At 37.1% G+C, this 16,877-nt stretch overlaps 1 protein-coding gene across 20 annotated transcripts in view; it reads right to left on the bottom strand.

Moving 5' to 3' along the window:
- Positions 1-16,877, bottom strand: part of LOC138112916 (titin-like) — a 241,572-nt gene that overhangs the window by 208,306 nt on the left and 16,389 nt on the right. For all 20 annotated transcript variants that reach the window (XM_069020545.1, XM_069020525.1, XM_069020531.1 and 17 more), the window contains exons 13-40: positions 16,750-16,869; positions 15,405-15,680; positions 15,071-15,136; positions 14,326-14,584; positions 13,681-13,741; positions 13,354-13,566; positions 12,487-12,629; positions 11,635-11,837; positions 11,291-11,521; positions 10,493-10,737; positions 9,545-9,768; positions 9,280-9,444; positions 9,008-9,176; positions 6,796-8,486; positions 6,421-6,702; positions 5,886-6,152; positions 5,470-5,742; positions 5,099-5,362; positions 4,739-4,999; positions 3,943-4,203; positions 3,286-3,549; positions 2,932-3,192; positions 2,508-2,768; positions 1,812-2,072; positions 1,584-1,725; positions 1,329-1,494; positions 895-1,126; positions 44-328 (exon numbers count right to left, since the gene is read on the bottom strand). In XM_069020545.1, the coding sequence (XP_068876646.1) occupies positions 44-328; positions 895-1,126; positions 1,329-1,494; positions 1,584-1,725; positions 1,812-2,072; positions 2,508-2,768; positions 2,932-3,192; positions 3,286-3,549; positions 3,943-4,203; positions 4,739-4,999; positions 5,099-5,362; positions 5,470-5,742; positions 5,886-6,152; positions 6,421-6,702; positions 6,796-8,486; positions 9,008-9,176; positions 9,280-9,444; positions 9,545-9,768; positions 10,493-10,737; positions 11,291-11,521; positions 11,635-11,837; positions 12,487-12,629; positions 13,354-13,566; positions 13,681-13,741; positions 14,326-14,584; positions 15,071-15,136; positions 15,405-15,680; positions 16,750-16,869 (7,546 nt within the window). The remainder of the gene's footprint in view (positions 1-43; positions 329-894; positions 1,127-1,328; positions 1,495-1,583; positions 1,726-1,811; positions 2,073-2,507; positions 2,769-2,931; positions 3,193-3,285; positions 3,550-3,942; positions 4,204-4,738; positions 5,000-5,098; positions 5,363-5,469; positions 5,743-5,885; positions 6,153-6,420; positions 6,703-6,795; positions 8,487-9,007; positions 9,177-9,279; positions 9,445-9,544; positions 9,769-10,492; positions 10,738-11,290; positions 11,522-11,634; positions 11,838-12,486; positions 12,630-13,353; positions 13,567-13,680; positions 13,742-14,325; positions 14,585-15,070; positions 15,137-15,404; positions 15,681-16,749; positions 16,870-16,877) is intronic.

Genomic DNA, 16,877 nt, shown 5'->3' with positions numbered 1-16,877 from the left:
AAATTTCATTTCTAAAACATTATTATGGGCATGGGAAACTCACTTTCAACTGAAAGTGAAGCTGAAGTTGTAGCTACTCCATAGTCATTTTTTGCTTCACAGGTGTACACTGCTTCATCTTCAGGGAAAGTTTCAATCAGCAACAGAGTATATTCTTGTGCATCATGGAGAAATTTGCACTTGAAACCTGGAGAAAGCTGTTGATCATCTTTGTACCAGGAAATTTTGGGCTGGGGTTTGCCTGATACAATAGCACAAAAGCGGGCAGGTTTGCCAGACTCCACAGTAGTCGGCTCTAGCTCCCGAATAATCTGGGGTGGCTCTGGAGCTGAAAATTGTGAGGAAGCGAGGTGGCAAAGAGAGAGAGGAAGAAGAAGGAGAGAGAGAGAGAGAAGTCTCATTATTGATATTATTAGTGATTCAAAACTATTTGCAAAGAATTAAACAAACAAAACAATCTCCCTTATTATTCCTAATCTTTTGTGTCCGTGAAAATCTGCCCTTTTCCTTGATACAGGGGGAATGATCTAGGAGCAAGTGCCTTAACATAATTGGCTGTTTTGGTGTAAGTGTTTTCTGGCAAAATGTGTCCAAGAATTGTTAGGTTGATCACTCTGGAAAAGCATATCTGTCCATATGAACAAATTAGTTTTCTTCAGACTGGAGAATTTTCTGGTCTAAGTAAATACAGTGGGAAAAGAACTGCCATGGTATTTTCATCCACTAGCCAGCTACTTCAGTAGGGCAAAAAACATGAAGAATTTGGTAGTATTCCCGATGATCCTTTAGAAATTTTTTTTCTTTCAAGAGTTAGAATTCCAGAGAAGCTATATAAAAATCAGAAAACCATTGAGTAATAAACACAGTCAAAACATTGGTTGTGGGGCCACATACCATTCACATAAAGAACAACAGAACTTCTATTCCGTCCTGCAACAAAAGTATATTCTCCAGCATCAGAGTAAGTGGTTTCAAAGATGCTCATTCGATGAACTCTCCTTTCCACCACATACTTGTATCTTTCCTCATATTGGAAGTTGATCTCAATACCATCCTTGTACCACTGTGGTTCAATGTCATCTTCATTGACTTCAAATTCAATTTCAGCTCTTTGTCTCTCAATGACCTTTGAAAAAGTAGAATAAATAATAGAAATAATATTGTTTTTTCCTATGGTCTCACTTTGCATTTCCTAGGTGGAGGTTCTGACCTTATGATTACAGATTTTTGTGCTATGACTCTTGCTGGTTAGATATTGTTGTTCCTCCCTTGAATTATTCTTTGAGTGACAAAGCTATGAAATGCTTATTCATCTGTATAGGTCTTACCTGAATATCTTTCTGGGCACTTCTGATACGAATGTCACGACCTTCCACTATCAAATTGGCACTGGATGTGTTTCCACCTGCTACTACAGTGTACTGACCAGCATCAGACATCTTTGTGGAAGGAATGATGAGACGATGGACATATTTCTCTCTCTGAATTTTCAGCCTGAGCACACCAGAAAAGAAAATGAGCTAGCTATTTCCTGGGGGAAAACACACACCAGAAGTAAATATGGTGTAGAAGCAATAATTTACCTATCACCAATCTGGAGTTCTTGCCCATCCTTCATCCACTGGACCTGAATGTCAGGTTCTGAAATTTCACATTCAAAAATAGCCCTCTTCTTCTCCACCACTTTGATGTCTTTAATATGCTTCCTAAACTCAATGTGGCGAGCTAGGGCAGAAAATAATAGAATGAGTGCCATGATGTTATTTAAGCCACTAGAAGTCACTAAATACACAAATGAAGAGGGCAAATACCTTCCACATATAAAGTCGCTGAAGAAGCTGCTTTTCCAGCAATGAAGGTATATTCTGCTGCATCACCAAAATGCACATTCCTTATGGAGAGGGAGTGTGTAAGCTTCTTTGTTCGTATCTGGCATTTATCAGTCGATTTTATTTCTACGCCATTCTTTAGCCATTTATATGAGATACCTTCATAATTGACCGTAACTTCAAATGTTATTGTATCTTTCTCTTCGGCATTGATGTCTTTTAGCATGGAGGTAATTAGGATGGCTAAAAGGAAAGAAATGGACATGGTTTGCTTTCTTCCATTCTCTTTTACTTTTTTTAAAATACATGCTAACAAGATAAAGGATGCTTCAACTTCTTGAAGACAATTTTGGAAATATTAAAAGGTAGGTTTTGTGTTCAGAATCAGTATTACAATTAAATTTCCCACAACTACTGAATGACACAGGAATCCAAACTATGTTTTCTATGGTGATTTGGCAATTAGGCATGTTGGCCTAAAGAGAACAATGCAGGATCTGACTTTCAAGTTCACTTTTTCTAAATCTCTTTAAAGAACGTAATTGAGGCTATTTAGTGTTATTAAAAAACACCTCTACAGCTCTGCTGGCTTTGTCAGAATTTCATTTAGTCCATGTGTTAACACAAACTCATAATTGGTAACCATAAAATATTCTGGATAATTTAATTTTGACATACGTTTTACAGTCAGGGTTGCGCTGACTCTATCATTTCCACAGACAAATGTGTATTCTGCAGAATCTTCACTGCTTGTGTTCATGATATTGAGTTGATGGAGTTTCCCCTGGACAACTATTTTGAACTTTTCACTCATTTCAATCTCCACACCATTTTTCAACCAGACAGCAGGCACATTGAAATGAGAAACTTCACATTCAAAAGAGGCGGTTTTGGTCTCAGGGATCTCAATATTTTTCATGGTCTTTGTGATGTGTATGCCTAAAAAGAGGGCAAAAAAGACAAGAGAGAATTTTCTAAAATTTGGTATGTTTGGATGACTGCAAAAAATCAAGGGTAACAGGCTATGAAGTGTCAGGTAAAGTTGCTCAGTTATGGTGTAACAATTCATACAACTACCTTCTTACAAACTTACAATACTTACTTTCCACAAACAGTTTAGCTTTACACTCAATTTGCCCAACAAGAGCTGTGTATTCCCCAGCATCATCAGGAGATATGTTATGCAGCATAAGCTTGTGAACTTTCCTCTGAGAGATCATCTTGTATTTATCACTTGGTTTGAGCTCAATATTTTTATGGAACCAACGGACAGGTACAGTATCATGGGAAACACTCAGTTCAAATGAGACAACAGCATTTTCCAAAGCAGTCACATCCTTCGGCTTTTTGATGATCTTGACAGCTAGAGGGAAAAAAGTTAGCAATATTCAGCACTGCGTATGATTTGAATTCCAAAACACGCATTACAGCAAATATTCAAACCAGACTGACTTACTTTCCACGTGAAGTCTGGCATTTGCTCCTATTTTTCCAAGTTTAAAGCTATAAACAGACTCATCAGTGACAACACAGTGTTTGATTCTCAGTGTGTGAACAGTCCCTTTCACTGTAATTTCATATTTGTCACTTGATTCAAGTTCAACACCATTTTTAATCCATAGAGCTCCTTTCACATCAGGGTGGGTCAGTTCTACACTGAAAACTGCCTCCTGTGATTCTGTCACTGTCAAGTTCTTCAGTGTTTTCTTTATCTTAACAGCTAGGGAAAAAAAGGGAAAAAATAGAAAAAAAAACCTTGACAAAACAGATCAAAATTAAAGCCCATAGTAAATATAATAATATTAATAAAAGTGAATAATGGTGCTTCATAGTAATTTGTGCAGTTTCCAGCAAAGTGGTGTGCTGGGAACAAAACAAGGAAGCTTTACTTGTAGCATCCATGAGAAATGTTTGGTTTCTGGGGTTTTGTTTGTCTGTTCTGTTGGCTGGTTGGGGGTTTGTTTGTTTAGTTTTTGTTGTTGTTGTTGGATTGGCTTGGAGTTTTTTATTCAATTTATTTTATTTTGCTTGTGTCTTAAGGCCTGGTCCAAGACATAGTGAGGGATGCTGGAATAAGTCTCAAAGACATCAGTTAGTTAGAAAAAATACTGACCTTCCACCTTCAGTTTGGCAGATGTCTTTGAGCTTGCTATTTCATAGCTGTATTCACCAATATCCTCCAGTTTTGTCGCAGGGATAATAAGCCGCCTCTTTACACCATCAGATTCAGCACGGTACTGATCTGTCGTAGCTAATGGTCTACCATTTTGTAGCCACCGGCCCTCTGATTCGGGATTTGCCACCTCACATTCAAAAACAGCCGTTTGGGACTCGGCCACAGTCAGGTCATGGAGAGGCTTTGAAATGGCACCACCTGTTGGGAAGAAAAAGCACATTCGTCATGTTGCTGTTCAGCTTTCCCCCACACAGAAACGAAAAGTAGATGCTGGAATACTTTGCCCTAACTTGCAGCCTGTCCATTGTCATTCTGAGCTCTGTGAAAAATCAGGAATACAACATGACCTGAACATTACAAAAAGATGTTTCTTAATTCTATCCTAGATATTCTCTTTTATTTTATCATCAGCACAGATATACTGAGAGCACTCAAGACAAAACCCCTTCTTTTTTACATTAATTACATCAAAAGCATAATATAGCATTTCATACTATGGTTTCGATCTAGCAAAATACATTAACACTTACTTAAAAGCTTTGAGAAATCAAATTATATTAATCACAAAAAATGAGGTGAAAGGCAAGGAGAACATAAAAAAAAACCAAACAGATAAACTAAAGACAAAACCCCCCCACTGAAACAACAGTATTGCTAAAAGTATGAAATACAGTATATTGGGCAGTTTTTAAATCACAGTGAAATGAAAATGTTGGACTTTAACTTTACTAACCTGCTACTATAAGCTTCCCAGATGTTTTCTTCTCTCCAGCATAAAATACATATTCTCCTTCATCATCTTTCATCATCTTCACCACCGTCAATTTATATATTTTGCCATGTGCTTCAATTTTATATTTAGGACCAGCCTTTATGTGTTGGCCTTTGAAATGCCAAATTACATCAATCCCTGAATGGGAGAGCTCAACCTCAAAGGACACATTCTGTGTTTCAGTGCAGGTGATGTCATGAAGACCTCTAATAATCTCAATTTCTGTAAAAAGAATAAATTATAAATTTATTAATAGTTTCCACAGTTTTGTTTTCAAAGAAATTATTTCTCAAAGAACTGTACATCTTAAAAGACACCTACGTTCAACTGTGACATTGCAGCCTGTTTCAACTTTGCCAACCATTAGTTTATAACGTCCTTCATCTGATGCATGGGTTGTGGTGAGCACTAGCCTCTGTTTAGTGCCTTTACATACAGCTTGTACACGTTCATCAGGCTTTATTTGATTATCATTTAGGTACCATTTGGACGAAGACACATCAGGTGCTGAAACTTTGCATTCGAGGATGGCTTTTGTTCCTTCAACTACACAAATATCTTTTAGAGGCACCACTATTTCCACACCTGCCAAGTTACAAAAATATTCATCATGAGAAAAACTATGCCTTTAAAAAGTAATTCTAAAGGAGCCAAAAATCAAACACACCTTCAAAATCATCATAGTGACTTACTGTACACTGTGATCTGTCCAGTGGTTGAGAGGTCAAGATCAGGGACACTAAAAGAGTAAGTTCCACTATCTTCCTTTGTGGCATCTTCTATGAGTAACATATGTGATTGTTTATCCAACACAATGTGAATACGGTCACTTGATTGAATTTCTTGGCCATCTTTCATCCAGACACCTTCTGCATTTTCTAGGGAGACTTTAACTTCAAGTTGCACAATATCTCCCTCACAGACTTTTTGATCAGTAAGTCCTTGAAGAATTGCCATGGGACGAGCTGTGTAATTAAATGAAGTCAATTAATACTTATAAGAGGCAGAATATTGAACATTAAAGCATTATGGGATACAATGATATAGCTATAATACATGCTATAATATAGAAAATCTATAATATATAGACAATATAAGAAATTCTTACGCTTCATCTTCAGTTTGCAGCGAGTCCTTTTTCCATCAACAACAAAACTATACTCTCCTTGATCATCTTTATTAACATCTTTAATAGTGAGGATCTGACGACCACGGCGGGTTGCAATCACATATTTAAGATTAGAAGTGAGTTCAACATCACCGTGATACCATTTCCCCTCCACATCTTCTGGGAAAACCTCACATTCAAGTTCACCTGATAAGGATTCTGGCACTTCAACATCCTCAAGTTCTTTAATAAACTCAACTGCAGCACCTAAAGGCACATAATTACATTTGTGAATAAGCTTGATTAGACACTCCTGAAGAAAAAAATTGTTATTAAATGATCCTAAGGGAATATATGTATATAGTGCAACCATTTTACATAGATAAATCTCCGAACTTTCATACTGGATTCCAAAAGTATGAAAGCGGCTCAACATTTGTTAGGGTGTTAGATGTCTGTTTAAGTAGTTTTATTTCTTTATGAAGCTGATTTCACTTTAACAGTATGGCATGGTACTGAGCTGTATGCTTCTTACCTTCAACAGTAAGCTTTGCAGTGGTTTTTATGGATTCATCTTCTACCAGTGCACAGCTGTAGTCATCAGCATCAGACATATCAATTGTTAATACAGAAAGAAAGTGAGCCTTTCTGTCTGAGTGCATCCTGTACTTGTCTCCAGAATGAATCTCAATTCCATCCTTAAACCATTTCACTTTGACAAAGGGTTCTGATGTTTCACATTCAAATGTTGCCATGGAATCTCTTGCTTTAGCAACAACATCTTGTAACTTCTGGGTGAAGCTGACTAACTGCTTGGCTGTAAAACATTATATAATGATCAACAGAGCACTGACCAAAAGACATAACACACTATGATGAGCAGTAGGATAAGTAAGAGAATTGAAATTACCTTGTATTAACAGGAAAGCATGGCTAGAAGTTTCACCAGCTATATTGACTGCTTTCACCATGATACTGGCAGAATCATCAGAAGTCACATCTCTGATAACTAATTCGCAGACATTATCTTCAGGCCAGTACCAGTACACACGATCAGTCCTTTCAATCTGAACACCATTTTTGAACCACTGGCATTCAGGATCTGGTTTTCCCACCACTCTCACACGAAAGTGCACGTCTGTTCCTTGGGCTACAGTCTGGCTTTGAATTCGTTCAAGTATCTTGGGAGCCTCCATGCTTGGACTAAGCTCCACCTTCTCTGGTTTGAATGTTGGAATGGTGATTTTGCCTTCAGGGGGAAGTTCTTTTTTCTCTTCCTCTGGGATCTCTTTGGTCCAGTGAAGAAGTTCTTCTTTTGTCTTTTTTAACATTTCTTCATATGATTCATCTTTTTTGCGAGATTTAAGTTCCACAGCTGTAATGGCTTCATAGTAGCCCTCTTCTGTCCTACGCTTGAATTTACTTCGCAGCTCTTCAGATTCCTCTGAAAGCTTTTCGTGAGTGATTCTTTCAGCCCTTTTCAGCTTCACCACTTCTTTGGTTGTTGCCTCTGCAGGTTTGTCTACCTTCTGTACCTCAAAGAGAAGTTTTCCAGGTTCTGTAACTACAGGCTCATGTTTGGGTTCAGGAGCACGACGCAGAACAGATCTAAAGTCTTCCCTCTGCTGGATCTCAAGTTTCACCTTATGTTCAATAAAGCCTTCTGGGTTCTCTGCAGTGACTCTCACCTCTCCAGTGTCATATGATTTGCAGTCCACAATATCCAGGTAGTAGATTCCATCATAACGGAGTCTAAATCTTTTGCTTTTACGGATGAGCTGCCCATTGAGGTACCAGTTGACCTTGGGCATAGGATAGCCAGTCACACGGCAGCGGAATCGTGCTGTTTCACCTTCAAGGACTCTTGCAGGTTCAGGAACCAAAACAATTTCTGGTTTTTGTTTTTCCTTTTGGTCCAGTGCAACTGCAGGTAGAGCACCCTCATGGGCCATTCTTTCTAACTCTTCAATTCGCTGGAGTCCCCTTTTGCCTTCTGGCAACTGGGATTCTTCCACAAGACTTTTCTCATCCTTCACGATCAGAGTAGCAGATGTATGGTCTGTACCATATTTGTTAGTTGCTCTGCAAGTAATCACTCCACTGTCTCTGGAATAGGCTACCCCGTAGTCTAGGCTACAGTACCCAAACTCATTGATCATGCGGAGTCTGTTAGCTGCTTCCAAGGGTTTGCCATCATGCAACCACTCCACCACCATGGTTGGGTCGCCAATTGGTGTAAGCCTGCATTCAAAGTGTGCTGGTCCAAATTGTTTGAGCCTTAAAGATGTCAGCTTCTTCTTAAAAAATGGTTTCTGTTGCTTTTCTTTGTCGTAGAGATCTCCTTCCTCCCATTGCTCTTGACCATAACGCAGATGGAGAGGTTCTAACTCTGGTGCTGCAATTTCCTTGGCTTTGTAAGTTCCTTTTGGAATTATTAATTTCCTTTCTGGTTCAGGTTCTATATGTTCAACTTCAACATTTACTTTGCAGCGGGTAGTGTCCCTCCCAGCTTTATTGATAGCAGTAGCAGTATACCATGCAGCATCTTGCCTGGCAGTTGATTCAATTTTAAGGGCAGCTGCCCCTTTGGTTCCCTCAATCCTGAAATACAGAAAAAAAAAATCTAACTATTTTTCCCTTCTTTGTCATTCATTTTTTGTCCTTCCAAATTAAGTCAAAGCCTCCAAAAGCAAATCTCTGGAGGTAATACGCATGTTGTTTATGTTTATTCATGTTTGGGAGTGCAGTGCCTAAGAATCAAACAGATAAGGGTAATAAAAACCATTCTTAAATTCAGTGGCAGTTTTACCTGCAGAGGTCTTCAAAATCAGAGACAGAGAACAGTTCAATAATCTCTGTGATGGCTTTGCAGAATAGAAACTATATGAAAACACAAGCTGGAAAAAAATTGAGTGAATACTACAAGATATTTCATATCTGTAATCCTTGCAGAAATGCAAAAGCCTTTAGTGAATCCCTTCTGTGAAACTGTAGGAGGCATTTTGCAGTATGGTGATTATCAACTCCTTAACTTACATAAAGTATCTTAAATAAAATAAAAGAAAATAAAATTTGAATAAAATTTAAATTTAAATAGATTTAAATATAAAAAAATTTCTTACTTTATTTTTGGGTATTTATGAGGCACAATGATGTCACTGTTCTTGAGCCATACAATATCAGGATTAGGGTTACCAGTAGCTTTCACTGCCATCTCGAGTCTAGAGCCCTCCTTCACGCTGACATTTCTCAACCTTTCCACAAAGTGTGGTCTGACTAGGTCTTCCTTAGCTGAAAGAGCAAGGGTAAGTTATCGCAAGAGGAAGTGACACAGCCGTGGTTTTAAATAAAAAACACTCATCAGACTGCTAAAAATAACATGTACAGAAGATACCTTCCACAGTCAGTGTCATTGAGACTGAAGCTTTGCCTGCCCTATTCTGAGCAATGACAGCCCATTCTCCAGAGTCATCAGGCATTGCAGGAACAATGATCAATGACTGGGTGCCATCCTCTTTAATCACTATTTTATGGGTGTAGTCATTAATCACTTGTTGACCTGCAGATACACATGAGAACAGTTGTAGTCAAAACAGTTTCAATGAGATATCAAAGACCTTTTAAAAGATTACTTGTTAATGAAAATGAGGCTGATGTACCATTATGGAACCAGTATGTCTCTGGCATAGGTCTGCCCACAACTTTTAAGTCAAATCTTGCTGTCTGTCCCTGTGAACATTTAAATGACGTAGGTTTCAGCACAAAAACTGGCTTATACAGTCTCTCTAGTTGCCCTTCATCAGTTTCTTCTAATCTCCGGGCAGGAGAACGAGAAGGAGAACTGCGGGCTGGAGACCGGCTTGGAGACCGCGGAGAGATAGACCTGGAAGGAAAAGATAAGACAGATATATATGACAATGTCATATAGCAGTGGACTGACATGATAAACAGATTTCAACCTTTGCCTTTCTCATAATTTATTTTAAAGAGCTTGGCTAATTTATCTATGTGAGAAATTGGGACAAAATTAATTTTTATTTATAGTCAATTTTCTTTATGTTTTTGACAGGAGTTTGTAGAGCTGTACAGTGTTAGGACACACTATGGCCAAGGAAATTTTTGGGTTTTGGATAGTGCACAGATATGGATGTAATCCTGTGTATGTTTGTGCATGGGTGTGTATGTGTATCCAAACTGACCACAGGACATGGCAATGCTTAATTTTTTCTGTCATAGAAATACAGCTATTTCAAGGGCAGGGAAAAATATTTGCACACCACACTAAAACTCCAAGTGCAGAAAATATTTTTTCAAAAACATGAGTACTTTAACCAATAAATATGGTTATTGAGGTTGTAAATATGATACTGTGGCTGGAAATGCATGTGAATGATTGTACTCTGGGAACTGCATTGCTCATTAAAAGGGAAAATCAGACAAAAAGTTAGCGCATAAATCTATATGAGTCATGAAAACAGCATTTAGAGCTTTTCCAGAGGTATGCAAACTCCAATAGCTTGAGCTTATTTAACTGCTATGTAATGAGCTTTTGGACTGTCTATCACAGCAGATTGAAGTTTTGTAAAATTATATTATCTTGTACCTACCTGTATCTTCTCATAACTTCAGGTCCTGGCATATAACCTGGAGTTGCTGTAGGTGCAACCGGCTCAACATAGAGTTTTGCTGAGCAAATGGCATTTCCTTTCATATTACTGGCAAAGACAGTATAAATTCCTTCATCTTCAGGTAAAACAACAGGCAAACGCAGAGTGGCGCTGCCATCTTGCAGAAGTTCCATGTGGTAGCGCTCTCCATGCCTTATACGTTTGCCGTCTTTGTACCATGCAACCTGCAATGGAAAGAAACAGTAGACTACTATGCAAACTCTCCTAAAGACAAAGATGCAGTGATGACTTATACATGCAAGACATTATAACTTACTGTTTGTCAGCTGAAAAACATCACAGCCCATGTACATGTGTTAAACATTAATATTTTTACTTGAAATAGGTAAGACTAAAGTAACATGTTTACACAATCTGAAACATGAGTTTTGGAGCTACAAACAGATATAAAGCCCATTTTGATGAAGGGCAAAGTAACCTAGACTGGACTACTACTGTGTTCCCCACTGGGCTAGGCTACCTCAGAGATACTCAGAATCAAGACTAACTTAATTGGTAAATCCAATTTACCTCTGAACTGGCTAACCAACCTAACTCTATTCTATTAAGGGACAAAAGGAAAACTCAGCTTGATATCAAACCAGAAGACTGGATTTCCTTTGAGAGTTGCTGTTTTCTGTGCAGAATGTAGAAAGTCTGACAATGAGATGTTAAGGGGTTTTCTCAAGTAGAGCATCAAAATATTTATTAAAAAAAATTTATACAGATGTGGGGTACCTTTGGCAATGGATATCCAGATGTCTTGCAATGGAAGGTAACTCCTGTCCCTTCAAAGGTTCTGTAATTCTTTAATCTTAAATCAAATCCTGCTTCTACAGCTTCAGATTCAGAAATATCAACCATCATCTCCTCTCCATCTTCTTCAAGAAGTTCATGTAAGGTAGTCTTAATAATTCTGAGTTCAATTTCCTTGATAAGTCTTTCTTCAAAAGAAGAAATATGGAATTCCTATACAGAAAAGCAAGACCATTAGTTTTCTGTGTCAAATAATGACCTCGCAAATAAACTATTTGTATGGTAAAATGTCGGTACCCAAAATTAATACAGAGGGATAGACATACCTCATCTTCTACAAAAGTTCGGACCATCACTGTATCTTTTGCCATTTTCTTCCTGATTAGAGCTTGTTCTTTTTCATATTCTTTTTCAAAGTCACCATAGGAAATAGGTGGGGCTACCTCAGCCACTTTAGGTTCCTGTACGTATGCAGTCATTTGAGTTTGGTACATCATTTCTTGTGATTTTATGTAGGCTTCATAATCAGCTAAGAATTGAGAACAGATTAATTTTGATAAATTTTTTGGTTTTCACTGGATTGAATGGAGAAAACAAGTACAAACTTATTTTACTGGTTTTGGTAATTCAAGCAGACTTTCTATCTGTTTAGCCAATAAATACAAACAGCAACGAAATGCAAAGACTGATGTATTAAGATAAGCTTTATAAATAGACAGAAGTCTTCTTGTACTATTTAGATAGCCTAGTTTTCAAAGTGGAAGCGTCTGCAGAGATTATTTTACAATTTCTTCACCATGACTCTGTCTCCTGAAAATTTTTGTACATTTTTACAGGACAAATAAAAAAACTAGCTTCTTTCCCTTTAAGATAAAAAACTATTAATTGATTAACCTTCTTTTCCCACATCACTCTCTGAATGTCTTATCTTGTCATGACCATGGCATGTCAACAGAGGAAGGTTCCTATAACTACACATTCTAGCAAAGAATTAAGTCCTTCAAGGGCTTGATGTCAGATACTCTTGCAGAAACAAAGCTGACAGATCTCCCTTTATGTTTCTTCAGCTGAATAAACTAAACTGCAAAGAATTTGCAGCACAATTTAAAATCTTTTTTTTTCCATTTTGAAGTTAATTTTAAGAAATATTGTTCCCATTGCCTTAATCTAAAATGTACCTTCTTCTAGTAAGGAGACCGTTGCAGAAGCTTCTCCAAGTTTATTACGAACAACAATAGTGTATTCTCCGGCATCGTCGGCAAAAGTCATGGAAATTTCAAGTTTGCATTCCCCAGTTTCTTTTTTGTAACTCACTTTGTATCTATAGGAAAAATAAAAGTAAAAAGTCTTTATAATTCTGGACAGGCGTTTTAGTGAATTTGCTTTTACTTTTACAGTTAATGAGACACACTCCTAACTTGTACAGGGCACAAAAAGAGAAACTTTTGCGGGCAATTCTCACTGAATGAATCTACAGAGCAGCGTATGAAAAATAACCATGCTGAAACTAGAGTACTGGACAGCTTTCTTTTTGTTATCAGTAAATAAATAGGATCCAAACAACAGTACTGAAATATCAGAGGTCTAGTTATCAGACACAATATAATGGTATATTTTGTGTGCACACAGTTTGTCCTAATATGGATCATCATAGCATGATTATTTCAAGAATGCCATGAATGTGTTTTTTTTTCTCAGCTAGAAAGCATGTTGCTTTCTACAGACAACACTTAAATAGACAGAATGCAAACATTGTATAGACAGACTAAAACAAATGCAAAACTTCCTGATTTGTTTATAAGGAAAAGTAGCATATCTCATTTTATAGTATTTTGAATATTTATATTTTAAAACTTAGCAGCCTTTTAAAGTCACACATTAAGACATGATCCTATAACTTTTACATTAAGAAAATGAAAATGTCACAGAAATCAGAGTATGTTATCTGGCTCAACATAAGTAAGGGAATCAAAATTATGACATTGTCAATTAAATATGCATAAAAATTATGTTAAGATAGTTTTTGTGCGGTGTACTCAAAGTACCTGTAGCCAGTTGTTAGAGGAACTCCGCCTTTTTTCCAGTAGACATGTGGCTTTGGATTGCCCCCTACTTGGCATTCAAAAATAATGCTCCCACCTTCAATTAATTTATGCACCATGGGTTTTCTTATGAAGAAAGGAGGTACGGGTTCTCCCGATACTTCCTCTGCTGCAGCAGAGACATCTTCCATTACGATGTCCTTTGTCTCTACATAGCTGAAATAAGATTTCGGTGCAGGTAAGTGAGCTGATGTCTGAAGCTCTCATAAAACAGGATGCAAGAACCTAATGACTGCAGTAGGAGCAGTCTGTTTAGAAAAGGAAATTTACCGTTTCTCTTCTGTAACAGCCTTCTCAGAAATGGTTTCTCGAGTCTCAATTTCTTCAGTAACTACAAGGAAAATTTGATACAGTGGATTTTAAAATACGTTAATAGGCCTTAAGCAATGACATAAAAAGAGTTGTAGAGTTGACATAAAAAGAGTAAGTAGTTAGTTGGCTCTGAGGGTTTGGTAATTCCACCAAGGAATCAAGTTAAGAGTTTCCCATTATCAGCCTTTTCCTCATATTCTTACAGCCCTTTTACCTAATAACCCTGGAATACAACTCAAGCCATGAGTTTTAAATGCCTATGATACATTACAAGTAATATACAGTTAAAATTATTAACTTCCTACAGTGACAAGAGGGACTGTCCTTGAGTTGCACCAAGGGAGGTTGAGTTTGAGTATTAGGAAACCTTTCACCAAAAAGGCTATCAAGGGTTATCAAGCATTGGAACAGGTTACCCAGGAGTCACCTGGGGCTAACTTTTAAATACCATCTCCACCCTGGAGGTATTTTAAAGACATGTAGATTTGGCGCTTAGGGACGTGGTTTAGCAGTGTACTTGCAGTTTTGGGTTAATGGTTGAAATCAATGCTCTTAAGGTCTTTTCCAACTTAAACAATTATGTGATTCTATAAATATACTTACCTTTCACATGTAAGTGGCAAGAAGTACTGACACTCCCAGCCTTATTGGTAGCAGTGCAGGTAAATCTTCCACTGTCCTCCGCAAAGGCTTCACGAATCACAAGGCGAGCAAGCCCTGCTTTGAAAGTGATCTGAAAGTCCATTGAGCTCTCAATTTTGTAGTCTTCCCTGTACCATGTCACTGTAGGCTGAGGATGACCAGATATTTGGCACTCCAGAGTGACAGACTCACCTTCAGTCACAGTCTTATTTTTGAGGCCCTGTATGATAAAAAATAAGTATCACAGTCAGTATATATTTTCAATACTAAACAGATATTTAAATATTTAAAACCTATTTGAATGGAAAATTTAATGTCTAGTTCAAAACAGTGTTCTGAGAAGCAATGTATGCAGGAAAAAAAGAGGGGTATTTTCCAAAGGGAAGTATTTGAAACTGGATTTTAGGATCTCTGAACACTGCTGTTATTAACAAAATGAAAAAGTAGGTTCACATTTATGCAGATAGATCTACCTACTAAGTGACATAATTGTGAAGAGTCACTACCATAAAAGACATCAAGAAGAGTTTGTATCAGAGATAAATTATATGGCTGAGTAAATCTAATACAAATCTAATACAAAGTTTAAAAAATTAAATAAAGCCAATTTTTAATGCGTATTTTATGGTATTCAGCGATAAAAGTTAGAAAACAGAACAGGTGAAAATCTAGTGTAACTCCCCTAAACTACATACAAATTACTTACTGAGACTAAGGTGGGTGGAGTAGCAGGGATTTCTGCAGGCACAGGAACTCTGGCAGTTTCTGTCACCTAGGTTGTTTAGAGGACAATTAATGAACAAAGTCAAGGACATAAACAGCATAATTTAAATAAGAAAATAAATCATGTAATGCGGACTCTTGAAAGTAACAGGTAAATATTAGGTCCTTACAAGGATTTGTGTAAACCAGTGAAAAGATAAAAGGCAGCAGAATGCTTTAAAAGTGGAAAATTGCGATAAGGAAACAGCAAAAAAGTGAGGCCATTCTATATTTTTAAGATGAAAGTCAGTCAGACAGAAATTTACTTAAGAACTTACCTTTGCTTCACCTTCTTTATGCAGCATCAAGTGTTCTGTCCTCACTGCTTCACTTTTAATGCTTGTCTCCTTTTTAGTCTCAACATCATAGTGACTCTTATACTTCTCAGCAGCTTCTCCAAAGGGAAACTGTGGAGGGGCGACTGGCTCTGCTTTTGTCCTGACTTCATGAGGCTTTAGCTGAGGTGGTTTCACAGGCTTGGTAATCTTTTGCACAGGAGAAGTAGCTGATAACTCTTTCTCCAGAGTAGCCATAGCAGACCCAGCTATTGAAACCTAGGGAACAGAAGAGAAAGAGTTACATCTTTGTTGTTGTCTTATTTTCAAAGGAGAGAGTGCATTTCTTGAGCAGATTGCATATGGAGCAGTTGTTTCCTTAGTTACTTGGTTTTGACACTACAAAAGCTATATGTGAAAAAAAGAGTATTAGATTGCAGAGTAGAATACCAGAGATATAATACCCTTGTATTATTTTTGATATAACATTTAAATATTTTCTTTTTCACTGTAGGATTTGATCTTTCAATGGTCAAGAAGCTCTTAAGTGTAGCACTAGAAATGTTCTCTCCATTTACTCACTTGAAGCCTTAGATTTCCTTTTAATCAGTCTAATATTGAAAGAAAGAATAGTAATAATTATATAACTTCCAGTGATTAAAATAACTGAAGAGATTTCAAAACCTTATTATAGGTGAAATGACTTCTAAAAAAATGTACAAATATATAATAAAATATTTATAACAGTGTTTAACTATATTTGGAGGAAAATAATTTTTAAATTCCAGGTGAAGAGAGAAAACATGCTTAAATGAGAAAATTAATTAACTGGGAAATTTTAATATTATGTAAAGGAGTCAAGCAGAAGAATGGAAAGAATAACATTAAAAATGGATAGTGTCATATTACACAGTCAGTCTGGATTTTTTCTGTTTAAAAAATTAGCTTAGTATGTATTAATTAGCAAGGAAGAAAAGACAGTATGCAAGTGAGCTGATGCACATAATAAGATTAATGAAGGATACTTCTGCGCTTTAAAAAACAACTTGCATGACAAATATCTACAATTTCACTATATGTCATGAAGTACTGAAGCAGCATCCTCAAACAGTTTATAAGATTAGTTAAATAACTAATAATAACAGCAAATTCTATTTTAGTAATTTGTCTGTTTACAGCAGTATTCTTTATTAGTCAAACAAGCCAACAAAAATAGCTGTAAGGAGCATACAACTCTTCCTCTTGGGGAAGGACCACACTGGAGTATGTGAGGAAAAGCCAGATGGAATGGGTGACCTACTGGCTATTGAAAATGAGCATGTTCCTCTTGGATACAACTTTAGCTTACCTCATATGTATGATCTGGTTTAGGAACAGCAACTCTGGAGACCGTGAAGTGAGGACTTGCTGTGCGAGGTCGCGGGGGTTCAACATGAATTGTTTTCTCAATTTCTGTTGTTCTTTTTATCTACGCAA

The sequence above is a fragment of the Aphelocoma coerulescens genome, chromosome 7, assembly GCF_041296385.1.
Source record: "Aphelocoma coerulescens isolate FSJ_1873_10779 chromosome 7, UR_Acoe_1.0, whole genome shotgun sequence".
Classification (NCBI taxonomy): Eukaryota; Metazoa; Chordata; class Aves; order Passeriformes; family Corvidae; genus Aphelocoma; species Aphelocoma coerulescens.
This window is presented reverse-complemented; position numbering and strand designations above follow the sequence as displayed.